Here is a 15,441-nt window from a genome sequence, read left to right on the forward strand (position 1 = left end):
AATGGAAATCAAGGAATGGTCACTTTCCAAACTATGATGCTCATCCTTTTGCTTTTCCCCCAGGATTAATCTCCATGTGGATAGTTTCCATGGCCAGGAGGAGAGGCAGCAGCACGAGTGTTGTCGTGAAGGTGAGAGCTGAGTGAAAATCATTCTTCCCTGGAGGGATAATGGGATGCTAATAGGGGACAGTGAGATATGGATTGGTGGGGCTGACAGCAGGGAATGACATCTTGGATTTGGGATTAAACCAGGTGGAAGTGAGGACAGCAAGTCACCAAATGGGCTGATGGCATCTCCCAGGGTCGGGGCTCCAGGCTCCTGTTTCCTGTGCAGCCCTGCATTGCTGGGATGCTGAAACCCTGCCTTGGAGAGAACTTGCAGGGAACGCTGCAGAAAAGGGGGATCACAGCTGAGGAACGGGCAGGTCTGATATGCTGGGGAGGATGAACCTCCCGAGCACACCCGGGCAGCTTCAGCTGGGGTACGGATGTGTCGGGGCGGTGAATTCCATCACCCCGGTTGTCCTGATTTCACTCACCCGGGATGAGGGCTGGGGGACCCAAGTCCTTGGGCACCTACAGCCTTTTTGGTGAGCAGCAGGACCACGGCTTTCCATAGCAAAGATCTAGAGTTAATCACAGCATCCCAGAATCCCAGATTGGTTTGGATTAAAGGGACATTAAAGCCCACCCAGTGCCACCCCTGCCATGGCAGGGACACCTCTCACTGTCCCAGGCTGTCCCAGCCCCAGTGTCCAACCTGGCCTTGGGCACTTCCCGGGATCCAGGGGCAGCCCCGGCTGCTGTGGGCACGCTGTGCCAGGGCCTGCCCACCCTGCCAGGGAAGGATTTCTCCCGAATCTCCGCTCTCCCCCTGCCCTCGCTGTAAACCATTCCCCGTGTCCGCTCACTCCCGGCCGCTGCCAGCGCGGCCGCCGAGGCAAAATGGAGGCGGCGGGGTCTCCCCCACCCCTTTCCCCCATTTTTCCACTCTTTTCCACCCTTTCCCAGGCATTCCCACCCCTCGCCCGCCTCCTTCCCCCGGCCGGCGGCGGGACTACGAGTCCCATGGCGCCGCGGGCCGGGGGCGGAGCGCGGCTTTGTGCGGGCGGCATGCGGGGGAGCCGCAGCCGGGGCTGGAGCCGGAGCCGGAGCGAGCCCGCCCCGGGGGGAGGAGGGCGAGGGCGGCGAGCCATGACGGGCGGCGGCGCGGCGGAGCGCCCGCGGTGGTAGAGGGCGAGCGCGGGGCGCGGAGCCCGCCCGGCGCGGGGCGCGGAGAGCGGAGCGGAGCGGCCGCCATGGGCAACGCGGGGAGCGTGGACGCGCAGCAGACGGAGCTGAGGGCGCACAGCGTCCCCCTGAAGCTGCCCATGCCCGAGCCCGGCGAGCTGGAGGAGCGCTTCGCCGTGGTGCTGGTGAGCGCCGGCCCCATTGTCTGCGGGCAGCGCGGAGGGGCCGCCGGGGAGGAGCGCGGCGGGGGAAGGGGGGAGCGAGCGGCGCAAAGTTGGCTCGGGAGCCGCGGCCGGGCACAGGTGGGCTCGGCGGGGCGGTGCCGCCCGCGGGACGGGGCCGCGGCTCTTTGTCTCGGCAGCCCCCCGAGGGCCGCCGTGCCCCGGCCCGGGCGGGTCCCGGGGCCGGGTCGGGCAGCGCCGGCGGAGCGGAGCCCGCGGGGAGCGGAGCGGGAGCGGCTCGGCCGGGGACACTGCGGGGACAGCCGCTCCTGCTCCGCCGGGGACAGCCGCTCCTGTGCCCCCCGGGACACCTCCGGCTTTCTCCTCCGGGAAACGCCGCCGTCCTGTTTCCCCGGGACACCCCGGTGCTGTCCCCCCCGCCAGGGAACACCCCGGTCCTTCTGCCCCGGGCCGTCCCGGTGCTGTCCGGGTGCGTGCGGGACAGCGGGGTTTGTGTTTGGGCAGCCCGGACGGGTCGCTGTGTGAGGGAAGCTGTGAGGGAAGCTGTGTTGGGCACTGCGAGGGAAGGGCTGAGCCTTCCCTGGGCGCAGCTCCCTTTGGGCTCCCCGGGCAGCGCGGCTCCCTGGTCGCGCCCCGTCTCTTCTCTGCCGTGCTTTTTTTACTCGGAGCCACGTTTGCGTGTGGAACGGGAGCTGGGGGAGGAGGGCGAGCGGCTCCATGTGCGTGCCATGCCCTGCGCTCGCTGCGGTGCCACGGGAAGCCCGGAGCTGCCGGGGTAATTCCCGGCTCGCATCCCAGAGCCGCCCCCCCGCTCCCTGGAACGCTCCCGGCGCTGGGCGAGGATTCACAACTGGTGTGTGTTGGGGATTATTTCTGGTTAGACCCAATTAGATTATCATGTCTAAGAAAAGAATAAGCCTATTCAGGCAGGAACCCCCACTGACGAGCCAAATGGCGAGTGAGATGTTAGGATTATTAGGCACAGTGGAAAAAAGCCTGGTGTCGCGTTGCTCTTGTCGGGGAAAGCCGGGGTCGTGTTGGGGATGGGAGATGCTCCCACAGGCAGCACACGGCTCGGAATCCGGTCTGCATCCGTCTGTGACTACCAGAAGGGCTCCTGGCTCCGTCTGCCTGCATGGTCTGCGGGAGGAAATCGGTGGGTTTGGGTTAGGGCATGGTGATGGATGACATCTGTAAAAGGCAGAGACGTCATTTGGGGGAGCCTTAGAAACGTGGAACGTAAATACGGGAGATAACAGCACCCAGCCTGTCATTTCCCGAGGTGCTCGGAAGGCTTTGGAAGATGGACTTCAATTAAGGCTGGGAGGAGATGAGTGCTGCAGCTTTGCTGGAGGGAGAGGCCGGCCATGCAGGTGGACAGTCCGTACAAACGTGCTGTGGGATGAATTTCCCCCACTGATCTCTTGTCCCACTGGGAAAAGCTGCGAGATGGGACTGAAACAGCCCCAAAAATCACCTTTGTGCTGTTCTTGCAGCCAGCCAGGGATGACTGGTGTTGCTGCAGCTTCCAGGAAATCTCTGACCAGCTCATGAAAGAATAAACTGCTGGGCTGTGATTATTTTGTTTTCTCTGTGGCTCTGAGGGAGAGATGACTGTGCCACTGGTCAAACCCCAGAGAAGTGGAGAAGTGCAGGGATTAACGAGAAAGGAATGATTAGGGGAAAAACCATGAGGAATATTTTCTTTGGGGAGAGAGGATTAGTCAGGAGCAGGGAGTACGAAGAAGGAGATGCTGAAGGTTATAAGACTAAATCTCACCTTCTTTATGAGCTGTCTTAAGAAATTAGCCTGGCACAAGCGTTGCTGGCACACTCAGAGCCCTGGTGAGGTCCCGAGGGCTGTGCTGACAATACCAATTTCCATATCTCTGATGAAATTCCCAAGGCTGATCTGGACGTTGATGAACGTGATGAGTGGCTGTGTGCAGGTCTCCCTCCTCACCCGGGGGGGTTGTGCCCATATCTGTGTGGGAGAGGTCCCTCCTGTGTGTTGGGAAGTTTTGTTCTCTGCCCTTGCGCAGAGCAGGGAACCCTGGCCCTCCAAACCACGAGGAGAGCACACTTGGCCATGATTTCACCATGAGTGCCATGACACCAACTGCTTTGTTTTTTCCTCCTCAAGCACGCTGTCCTGAGCTGCTCCAGCATCTCTGGAATCCCTTCAGAGAGGGGATGCTGTGCCTGGAGCTGATGGATGTGTGCCAGATTGTTTGTGGGGCTGTCAGAGGATTTTGTGTCCAGAAAGGGCTCTGGTGTGGTGGTTTGTCCACCTCGAACACCCACACCTGGTCACCTCGAACACACACCTGGTCACCTTGAACACACATTGTCACCTCCCTGCCTCCTGGTCCTCCTTGAGGTGCATGAATTTCAGGAGATGATTGGCACTGCTCCAGGTCACGTTTTTTGGGTGAAGTTCTCAAACCTTGTGCTCCCTGTGCCCTCGCTGTTCCTGAGGTGTCCTGAGGGACAGGGATGCCACTGGCTGTGTCACTCCTCATGGTCTGTTGGGCAGTAATCAGGGTTTTCTCCCTGGGTCTGTGTCTCCTGGTGCTGTTTTGGGCACTGCTGTGGTAAATGTGCTGCCGTGGTTGGTGTGTTGAGCCTGTGCTGGTGGGCACTGGGCTCTGTGTGTGTGTGTGTGTGTGTTCCAGGAGGATGTGTGTGATGGGATGTACTTCAAGGAGGAAAATGTGGAGGACAACCCAAGAGAGAGCCAGATTTCAGTCTGTAAGCTGAGTGTTGCTCCTTCCATCCTCTCCAGCTGATCATTCTCCCGTTTTCCTGTGGAATAATTCCCTTCCTCTCAGGGTTGCACGAGAACGTGAACTCCAGGGAAGCAGTGGTGTGTGGTTTTGCCACCAGGTTCCCAGTTTTGGCTGTGCTGGGTCTCAGCTCTGGCTCTGAGCTTCCCAGCAGTGGCACTCAGGGACACCCCAGCCTTGTCCCTTCCCCAGGGCTCTCTGCTCCTCAGCAGCGTGGGATCCTTCCCTATGGACACATGGGCATAAATCCTGAATTCTGGTGCCCACCGTGTGTGTGTGGAGAGCAGCCCAGGGGTGCCAGAGGCGTCCACAGACACGGTGGCACCGGAGCTGGGAGCTGTGGGAGCTGATCCCAGCTTTGCAGCTCCTGCAGCAGGGTGGTCTCCCTGAGCCCAGCGCGGGGCTGCACGTTAGCAGATGCCACGTGGTTTGGAGGAAGCAGCCAGGCCGGGCTTGGCAGGGGAAATCGCTGCCTAATGAGCTGTGATTGACATAATTTGACTGCTGGATTACAAATCTGCGGTGAGGTTAACAGGAAATATCCTCTTCCCCCTCCCGGTGGGGTCTGGGTGCACAAAGGGCTCCTCTGTGCCCGCTGCTGTGGGGTGGAGGGCTTGGCCAGAGGGCGAGGGAGGTGTTCCTGCCATCCCCAGGTGAGGCACCTACCTGTTCCTGCTTTGCCCACAGGAGCATCTCCCTTCTGCTGGAATTCCCTTCTTGCCCCTGGATTTTGTCCCGGCGTCGTTTTCCATCCCAGGGAAGGCAGCTTGAGTGTCTCCTGCTGAAGAATTTGGAAGCTCAGTGTGAAAACTCTTAATGTTTCCCAGCTGTTCCCCTTCTTCATTGTCTATCAGATATATTAGGCATTGTTTTATAAAATATATATATGTATATGTATATGTATGGTTTAGGGTCTGAAAATCATTACGGAGCATGAGGGGGCTGCAGGAGATATCTGTGGGACAGGATCAGCCTCCCTGCTTTGGTGGGGCACTGCATTCCTTCCTGTGATCCCTGAGTTTGTCTTTGGGATGGATTTGAGATCCTGGAACACCTGAAACAGGTGGGAGTGGTACTGGGAGGTGAGAGACCCTGAGGTGGCTTTAGGAATCTTGAGGAAAATGAACTTTCTGAAATGCAGGTGTCAACAGAGCTGTGGGGTTTCCTTGCTCAGGCCTCAGCTCTGACAGGCTCCTGGGATGGATTTGAGATCTTGGGATGGATTTGAGATGGATTTGAGATCCTGGAACACCTGAAACAGGTGGGAGTGGTACTGGGAGGTGAGAGACCCTGAGGTGGCTTTAGGAATCTTGAGGAAAATGAACTTTCTGAAATGCAGGTGTCAAACAGAGCTGTGGGGTTTCCTTGCTCAGGCCTCAGCTCTGACAGGCTCCTGGGATGGATTTGAGATCTTGGGATGGATTTGAGATGGATTTGAGATCCTGGAACACCTGAAACAGGTGGGAGTGGTACTGGGAGGTGAGAGACGCTGAGGTGGCTTTAGGAATCTTGAGGAGAATGATCTTTCTGAAATGCAGGTGTCAAACAGAGCTGTGGGGTTTCCTTGCTCAGGCCTCAGCTCTGACAGGCTCCTGGGATGGATTTGAGATCTTGGGATGGATTTGAGATGGATTTGAGATCCTGGAACACCTGAAACAGGTGGGAGTGGTACTGGGAGGTGAGAGACGCTGAGGTGGCTTTAGGAATCTTGAGGAGAATGATCTTTCTGAAATGCAGGTGTCAACAGAGCTGTGGGGTTTCCTTGCTCAGGCCTCAGCTCTGACAGGCTCCTGCCACTGGGGATTTTCCTCAAGGTCTCCTGAAGTGATTGGGGCAGTGACACTATTGCTTGAAGAAACAACCTCATAAATCACATGGTTAAATATGTATATTTCACACAGCAGTGCCTGGTGGTGACACCTCTGCCCAGCTGCTTTGTCCATCAGGCCATGGCATTTGTAAGTTTTTCCACCCAGACATCGCTGGAGAACGTTTTTGTAAAACTGATTTTTTCCTTTGAGTGTCTGGAATACAAGGGTACTGTGGTGGGTATTTAGCTGGTGGTAACCCTGCTAAAATTAATTTCAGCTCCTGTAAACCTGGAAGACTTCTGAAATGGCCGGGCTGATGTAGATGCATATATTTTTTGGTGTATCATTTTTCCATGCCAAATAACCCCATTAATTTGGGTGATGGTGAAGGGATGAACCCTCCAAATTACACATTAAATTTTGTTTAAGGTGAACAACAACAGGTCAAGCAAACCCTCTTCCTTTGCCTTTAACCTGTCCCATCTTCTTTCCTCAGAGCATTGAAGCTTTATCAAACATCTCTATCAACTTCCTTAACCTTGTGGGAGAGATAAAGGGGTTTTATGATTTTTGTTTTGTCTGCACGAACAAGGTCGTGCAGGAGTTGGCCCTGAGGTGTGAAATGCTCTCTTGTGAGCTACTCTGTGTCATGGGTGATGCTAAAGAAAGAGCTGGAGAGGTGCAGGATGAAATTCAGGGTTTACAAGGCGATCTGAAATCAATCAGTGGCTCTTGAGTAGTTTCTGGTTGGTGATTGAGTGACTTGAAGCCACGGGTGGCTGCCCTCAGTATTTCATTTTAAAATCACTTCAGCTTTTCCTGCTGCATGAGGAGGTATCAAAGTGCACAGAAACTTCTCCCCCTGAACGGCAAAACTCAGCAGATAACAAACCCAAACCAAAATGCTGGATTTCCTCCTGTGTTTCCAGAAGCACATTGCTATTTTTACTGTATTTTGGGATTGTTGGACAAAAATTGTGAATCATTCAGGCAACTTCTTAACGACTCCAACCCCTTTTGGAGTAAAACATCCATGTGAAGGTGTGCATGGTATTTACCAGCCCTGTCCTGTGTTTGTGTGGCTGCTTTGCAGAAGGGGAGTGGTTTTCCCTGCTGGAATTTTTGGTTTTTCCCTGCTGGAATTTTGGGTGCAGAAGGGATTTGGCATGTGGGATCCAGGGGTGCCATGAGGGATCAGCACCACCCCTGCTTCCACAGGGTCCAGGCAGTTTCCTGCTCTCATTTTGAGTCCAGCACCTGCTGAAGAAATGTTTTTTTTTCTGCCCAGTCTGTCAGAAGTGGTTTAAATCCATCCCCTTGCTCTGAGCTGAGGGGTGAATGACCCTGCAGGAGTAGCTGGTTTTATTTTCCTCCTTATTTCTCACTCGTGATCCATCATAAAATGAAACCAACCTTTGACATATTCACTTTCTGATTTTAGTTAGCTCACTGGGAGGCAAACCTTGTGCCATCCCTGCCTTTCCCCCCAACACACTTTGACTTTGGAGCTTTTCTGTTCATTTTTTCCAGGCTGTGCTGTTCTTGCAGCTCTGTAGATGGAAGGGGGAATGGCACAGCCCAGAGCTCCTTTGGAGGTGGGAAATCCCTGGGGTTGGTTGCAGTTTTGCTTTTGCTTTCCTTTGCTGACCCAGCCGTGGTTTGTGATGGGGAGGGTCTCTGGGGGTCTCAGGTGCTCCAGGGCCACCAGCACTGCTGTGCCCTGCTGGCAGGGCTGGCACTGGTGCCCACTGTGGATTTAGGGCACGGGGAATGTAAAATCCCCTGGGTTGTGCTGCACGAGTTGTTGGACTTGGTGACTTCCAGCAGGAGAGTTGGGTGCCACTTTTGCACCAAAACCATTCCAGAGTGCTCCAAGCCCTGCCCAGCCTGGCCTTGGGCACTGCCAGGGATTGGGGCAGCCACAGCTGCTCTGGGAATTCCATCCCAGGGCCTCCCCACCCTCCCAGGCAGGAATTCCTTCCCAATATCCCACAAACTTGGGAGATGGCAAGGGCAGCCCTGGGGGCTCCTGCTGCTGTCACCAACCCCTTCTGCCCCTGGACCACCAGGACAGAACCTCTGAAAGGGCAGGAGGCCAGAGTGACAGAATCCCAGCCTGGCCTGGCTTGGAAGGGACTTTAAATCCCATCCATTCCCCCCCTGCCCTGGCAGGGACACCAGTCCAGCCTGGCCTGGGACACTGCCAGGGATCCAGGGGCAGTGTCTCTGGGAATAGCCCAGACTTCTGGGATTCTGTGATCCAGAGCCAGCCCTGCCTCTCTCCTGGGCTGGCCTGGGTCTGGCAGGGCAGGCTGGCACCCGGCTGTGCCCGCAGGAATCCGTGTTGGAGCCCTGGCACCGTGACCTGCTCTGCTCTCCCCAGCACGAGCACATGAATTATGCACAACATGCTAATGCAGCAGCACTTCAGCACCAGCTTATTTTTAAGCATCTGGGCTGCCTCTTGGCTTTGAATTAAGCACTTTGTGATCAGGATCCAAGCACTTCCCCGTGCAGGAGGGCAGACACGAGAAGGGGTTGGTTTTCCTGCTCCCTCTCCGTGTCCTCAGAAGGTGTGGGGACAGCAGGAGGCTGGAGCTGTGCCTCTGGAGGGTTTTTCCTAACTCTGCTGGGAGGTGTAAGTGGGATTTTTCTTTGGTGAGCAGAAGATTAGAGTTTAAAGCCAGCAGAGCAGTTTGCAGTGTGCTTGCAGGCAGCGCTGGTGATCCGGCTGCTGAGGACTTCTGTGGTGAGCAGGGTGCAGCCACATTTGAGACAAACTCAGCCGAGTTATTGTTTTCTTTGTTTGGAAGAGTCCATTTGGGAATTCGGTATGGGAAATAAGTGACACCAACTTGCTCCATTTGATTTATATGAGGGTTAGAGAAAATCTCTACCCCGGGGCCAAAGGGCTCAGGCTGGTCAGGGAACAGCACTTGGAGCTGCTGGTGCTTAAAAAGTGGGAATTTCCCATTTATCACCTCCTGGTTTCAGTTCTGGAGGGTTGAGCAGGTTTCCATCTCTTCATGTGCTCACACCTGAGGGTTGTGCTCTTGCCCACGTGGTTGCTGGGAAATGCCATGTTCCCAGTTAGTTCTGCTCCAGTTTGGGTTGGATTTCAGGGAAAGGCTCTTCCCCCACAGGGTGCTGGGCACTGGGAGCTCCAGGAGCATTTGGACCCCGCTCCCAGGGATGCCCCGGGTGGGATTTTGGCTCCTGTGGGTCTCTTCCAGCTCAGGAGATTCCCTGACCCTGTGATCTGTGGCTGGTGAAAGGTCTGTGATGTTTTCACTCAGAATTCCATCTGATATACTGAAAAACACAAGCGTTAATCTGTCCAGGCTTTGCCTCTTCCTAAAGTAACGCCTTTCTCGAGTGTTTAGTGGCACAGAGACTTGGCTAATGTATAACTTGTATATGCTGGGCTCTCAGTGACATATTGCAGCCTGTGGTGGCTTTCAGTTCAGCCCGGGATCTCTTTAACAAAACAAGTGTTTGTCCGCGGGGACTGCGCAGCCTTAAACATACATTTGGGGAGGATATTCATAAAGCGCCAGAATGGGGGCATTGTCCTGCCAATGAATGCTCCTCACACGAGGGCTGGAGGCTGCTGGACCTCCAGGACTCTGCCTCAGCTCTGGAGAGTGGCTGTGTGTCCTGGCTCAGGGGCTGGAGAAGCGCCCGGCGCTTCCCAGCGCTGGGGACACCTCGGCGCGGGAACTGGGAGCTGCCCTGGGAACTGGGAGCTGGGAACTGGGAACTGGGAGCTGCCCTGCTCCTGGGACAGCACTGCCAGGCCTGGGCTGGGCCCCAGGGAGGGATCCCGTGGCAGGAAGATGCACAGGAAAGCTCCCAGAGGTTGTGACTTCCCTCGTCACGTTGCCTGAGCGGCGCGGAGCGGGGTTGACCACGGACGGGACACGGAACGGCTTCCCAGAGGGCTGGGGTGGATGGGATTTTGGGATTTTGGGATTTTGGGAAGGAATTCCTGGCTGGGAGCGTGCACAGGGGCTGGAATGGGTTTCCCAGAGAAGCTGTGGCTGCCCCTGGGTCCCTGGAGGTGTTCCAGAACAGCTTGGAGCATCCTGGGACAGCAGAAGGTGTCCCTGCCCATGGCTGGGGTGGCACTGGATGAGCCTTCATGTTCTGTCCACCCCAAACCACTCTGGAATTCTGTAGCTCCTTTCAGAGGTCGTGTCCTGGTGGTCCAGGGGCAGAAGGGGTTGGTGATGGCAGCAGGAGCCCCCAGGGCTGCCCCCGGTGTCCCCAAAGTTTGTGGGCAGGTCTGGCCACACTCCCCCCGTGGGTGTTGGCCAAGGGCAGGAGTTCCTCCAGGACAGAATATTCCTGAGCCTTCCAGAATATATTAAGAGATTTTGGATTTTGTAGTGTGTATCTGGCTGTGGTGAGAGATACCTTAAAAAGTACAAAAATTGTTTTTCCCCCTCTTTTTTCTTTTTAACATATATTGTTTGGCCAGAAATCCTTTACTATAAAAGGACTTGGGGCAGCTCTAGAGTGTACATCTGTTCCTTGTTTGTCTGCAAAATGACTGCACAGTGGAGGCCAGAAGCAGAGAATAGAGGGTTGTACGAATTGGCAAAGTTGCTGAAGTCTTTCAGAAGCCAGTAATTACAATGAAGAAGCAAATTGTTCAATCCAGAAATCCTGGTTGTTCATCCATCCAGCATCCTGGCCTGTCCCCCTGTGGCTCCCCTTGTCCTGCTTTCCAGAGGACAGACAAATGTCCCAGGTTCACCTGGGCCAGGTTTGGGGCTGGCTGGGTGGCACCATTATCCAGAGGGTCTGGGAAGGGATGGAAATGGCTTGGCTGAGTTCATGCAGCACTTTTCTGACAAAGGTTCCCAATGATTTACTGTGTTTGGGAGTGCTTCAAAGGCCCCTCTGCCCAGCTCTGAGCCTTGCAAGTGCAGATGATCAAATAAATTAACTATCACAAATATTTAACTTAAAGCCTGCTCGAACAGGAGCTTTGATGTTGAGTGTGTGGGGGAGCCTCTGTGTGGTTGTGCACTCTCCCAGGGATATTGGGTGAACGTTGAATTCATCTCTTCTCTCAGATACAAGAAGCCTAAAACTGGAAATGTAAATAATAATTAATTACATTTATTATTCCCCCTTCATGGGCAGCAGGTTGGGATACAGCACTGGGTGGCATTGGAATGAATTGTGGCACAAGGAGTTTTCCTGGGAAGCTGATGGAAAACAGATTAAACAGGGCAGTCGCTTCTGAGGACTGCAGGGTTGGCCATGCCATCCCTACAAAAAACTTTGGCTCAGGGCTGATTTTTCATGGCATTGGTGCAGGGTGTTGCTCGGTGGCCACAACTCTCCAGGTAACCAAAGTCCCTTTGATGTCAGGATAATTATTCGGGCTCCATGGATTGAGCCAGGATTGTTTGGTAATTAATTTAATCCTTGTGTGATAGCAGCTGCTTACAGGTAGCTGGGCTGGCTGGCAGTGAGTTGTTGGCTGAAAATTGCAGCTCCCTGGAATAGTCTGGGAGTTGTCAGACCTTCCCAGTGATCAGCTCGCAGGGAATTGTGTCTGAGAGCTCAGCTCCACTCCGTGGCACAGCTTCAGCTGCAGATCCCTGTTCTCTTGATCATCTAAATGAGTATCTGAGTGTGGCAAATGCACAACGTGCTTTTTGCTAAATAAAACAAGAACTTGGATGCTTGACGGGCGTTTTTGCTCCATGAATTTTTCAGGAGCCTCTGGCGGTGCTGTGGGGGAAGGAGAGGAGTGAGAGGGGCTTGGAGCAGCCTGGGATGGTGGAAGGTGTCCCTGCCCATGGGATGGGATGGCTTTTAGGGTCCCTTCCCACCCAAACCATCCCGGTGTTCCACGATTCTGTGCCTGAGCAGATAATGAAGTGCACAAAACACTGCAGGGAAAAGGCTTTGCTTTTGAAATTTGGTTTTTTAACCCCTTTAATACCAGACCCTGTGATACCTGGGGTAGTCAGGGGTGTTTTCCTTGCTGTTGTGCTGACCACGCTCAGGAGAAGTGAGAGATTCAGCTGACCCAGATCAGGAGGCAGCAGGGTGGGGGCAGAGGAGTTTAGGAAGCTGAGTCTCAGGCTTGGGATGGATTAGAGGGAAGTGACCTTTCAGCTCAGCCCACGCTGGGGTTTGCAGGGTCAGCTCAGAGCCTGGTGACCTTTTCTCCTGTCTCAGGCCTCTCTTGCAACCTCTGAGTCTGCAGAAGCTTTGGGGCCATTCCCAGCTCTCCCACCACTCGATGTGGGGGCAAGAGGTGTTTGGCAGAAATAAATCTGTGCGTGTTCCTGGAAGTGCAGCCTGTTCTGAGCAGAAGGCAGGTGGGCTTTCTCCCTGCTAGGGAATGATTCTGCCACATTTGAGGGTTTCAATGAGAGCATAAAAGGAATTGTGCAAGAGTTCCCATGAGCTGAGTCCTTCCCTGCTGATCCCTGTTCAGGATCCTTCAGCAGCCAGGGGGATGCAGATGAATTCCTGGATGTCAGAAAACCTCAGTTTTCTCCTGCATCCTTGGGTATGGCAGATCCAAGGTATCCTGAGCTGGATTTGCAGGGCAGAGGAGGAACTGGGATACCTACAAACACCAGTGAGGCAAAAATTGATTAAGCATGAAATTCTTCTCTGGCAGTGAGCTCTGCTGGCTCGGGGACAAAAGGTTGCACAACTGAAAGGGAAAAGGAATTTTATTTGGAAAGCTCAGAGCTATTGTTTGTTTGGTTTTGCTGGTGTTTATTTTCTGTCTGATGGCAGATCTTTGTTAAAGGTGAATTATCCCTTCTGTTTAGCAAGTGGAGTGAAAACAGCCCCGATGCACTTGTGAGGCATTCAGGGAATTGCTGGAATTGTTAGAATTGTTCGAGGTGCTCCCAGGAAGTGCTTGGGGATACTTGAGGTGCAAGAACCCGTGTGGAGCAGAGTGTTACCTGTGTGCCTTGTTCTGGTATTGGAACAGCCTAGACAGCAGATAAATAAATGTACAGGTGCACTGGAACATCACAAATAATACCTGTTGTAATACTTTGAGTTTAACCTACAGGTTTATTGGGTACCATGTCCCAGCTGCTGCTGCTCTGCTGAAATATTTCACAGGAAAGATGTGGAGGGAGAAAAGCACCTCCTCTTTAAACTGGGAAAATTCAGATTTGGATTTATTCCATCCCAGAAACAGTGGGTTTGGGAATGCCTTGTCAAGAAGATGTTCCTGCCGTGACAGCTCAGGGTCTGTCCCAGGGCCACCCATCCCTGGCTTCACGTTTTAACTCTTTTTAACCATGATTTCCTGCTCAGGGCCTTTTCCCACAGAGATACCAGGCAAACAGGGAGGCCTTCACTGTGTGTAGCCAAAACAGTGACCCAGGGCTGGCATGGGCTGCTCTTATCCCACTGACCTTGTGCTGGGGGTGCCACAGCCATGGGCACGGCTGCTGCTCCTCTGGGAGCTCGGCAATGACCCAGTTTTGTTTTCCAAAGTGCCTCAATTCTGGCTGTTTCCTCCTCTTTTCAATCAGCAGAGATTTTTTTTTTTTTGTTTTCTGCTCATTCCCTCCATCAGCAAATTTTGGGTGAAAACTTCCTCTTTCCTCCGGGGAGCTGGAGGCAGCAGCTCCTGCAGCATCTCAGTGCACCACGAGAATGACAACAGCAATAATAATAATAATAACAACAGTGATAAAGGCTTCAGACAGTGATTAAAAGAGCAGATTTATGGATTTTTCTGGCCAGCCTCCATCCTTGGAGATGTCTGTGCGGGTCCTTCCCTGGGGGATGGTGCCCAGCCCAGGGTGGGGGTTGATCCTTGGCCAGGGGGGTGTTTGTGGTGCTGTCCCTGCCCCATCCCTGGCTCCCTGGACATTCCAGGACATTTCCAGCCCAGCTGTGGGAGCTCAGCCCTCTCTGTCTGCTCTCTCAGAGGCATTTGGAACTTCGTGGGAGGGAATGTGGCTGGAGAAATATCAACATGCCACGAGCAAATCCACCTCATTAGGGAGCAGGGTTTAACATTTTTTTGCATTAGTGGGAGGCTGAACTGCCGTGTTTGTGTGCTTGGGGTGGAGGGGGAGGGATCTGTGTGCTGTGTCTGGATAGTGGGGCATGGAAACCCATCAGAATGGGAAAGATGGGGAAAAGGAAAAAACCCAGAGGTTAGGTTTGCTGTGCCACAGCTGGAGGAAATCCTGGCTGGAAGCTTTGCTGAGATGCAGGAGTGGCTGTGGGAGGTGATGCCAGTGGCAAGGGTGGCTTTAGGTGGGATTTTGGGAAGAGATTCCTGCCTGGGCTGGGCTGGAATTCCCAGAGCAGCTGTGGCTGCCCTGGATCCCTGGCAGTGCCCAAGGGACACTGGAGCAGCCTGGGAGGTGTCCCTGCCATGGCAGGGGTGGGTTGGGATGGGTTTAAGGTCCTTGTGACCCAAGCCAGTCTGGGATTCTGGGATTCCTCTCCAGGGAAAGCTGTGGTTTAAGGAGGGGCCATTTCCCTGTTCCACCACAGTTCCCTTGCCTGGCAGCTGAGGATGCCCAGCCTGTGCTGAGCCAATCTTTTCTACCAGGTTTTTATCATGTTGGGATTATTTATTAGGATTGTTTTCCCACTCTCCATCCCCTGGTTTTTGACTGGAGCAGCAGCTGGGATCTCGGAGCAGTGTCTCCTGTTCCTGCCAGGGGAGCCCACTGGTGTCCTCACGTTGTTTCCTGGGGTGTTTTGATGCCTTTTTTGCTACTTCATGTCACATTTTGACCTCTGGAAAATGTCACCTATCCAGGTGTTCGCCTAGTCCCTCAATTCCCATGCAGCACAGGAACTCCTGTAAAATAAAAAGGGCTTTATTTTACTCCAAGTAAAACAATAGCTGTACTCACAAACCATTCTGAACAGCCTGTTCAGGTAGTGATTTACACTGGATTCTTCCTTCCCTCACTCCTCAGCTCATACGAAAACATAAAACTTTCTTCTTTTTAATTTAATTTTGTTTTAACGGGCAACATCTTTTTCCCAGAGTCCCTGGGTTGTGGTAGCACCATATTGAGCAGGGGTTTATGTTACATGAACAACCATTCCACTTGGTCATACCCAATTTAAGTTCTAGGCAGATTTTTACTGGCCTTTCACTTAATAGCTAAATCATCTGGAAAACAGATTGGAGTTTTTATGTAGTGTGGGCCTTTTTTTTGAGGTGGAACCAGTCTGAAAATCACCAGAAGTGCTCTTCAGTGTGCAGGGCCGGGATGATGTCCCACCTCAGCATGGGGTACATCAGGAACAGTTTAATAGTTTTTAAAATTCAGTGTAATCAGGGCAGTGCCTTGGGTTTGGCTGGCAATGGCTGATCAAATGCCACAGGCTGGGAATTTTTACCTTCATAGGAGAGCTGTCCTTTCCTTAAAACAGCATTCCAACCTAAAATAGGATG

General features: G+C 53.6%; 1 protein-coding gene across 5 annotated transcripts in view; it reads left to right on the top strand.

The window, feature by feature from the left end:
- The first annotated feature begins 1,172 nt into the window (after positions 1-1,172).
- FMNL2 (formin like 2) overlaps positions 1,173-15,441 on the top strand; it is a 112,407-nt gene continuing 98,138 nt past the window's right edge. For all 5 annotated transcript variants that reach the window (XM_041405550.1, XM_041405558.1, XM_041405543.1 and 2 more), the window contains exon 1: positions 1,173-1,417. In XM_041405550.1, the coding sequence (XP_041261484.1) occupies positions 1,301-1,417 (117 nt within the window). In that variant the 5' untranslated portion in view covers positions 1,173-1,300. The remainder of the gene's footprint in view (positions 1,418-15,441) is intronic.

This window comes from Onychostruthus taczanowskii, unplaced genomic scaffold (assembly GCF_017590055.1).
Source record: "Onychostruthus taczanowskii isolate IOZ18803 unplaced genomic scaffold, ASM1759005v1 scaffold10, whole genome shotgun sequence".
In the NCBI taxonomy this organism is placed as follows: domain Eukaryota; kingdom Metazoa; phylum Chordata; class Aves; order Passeriformes; family Passeridae; genus Onychostruthus; species Onychostruthus taczanowskii.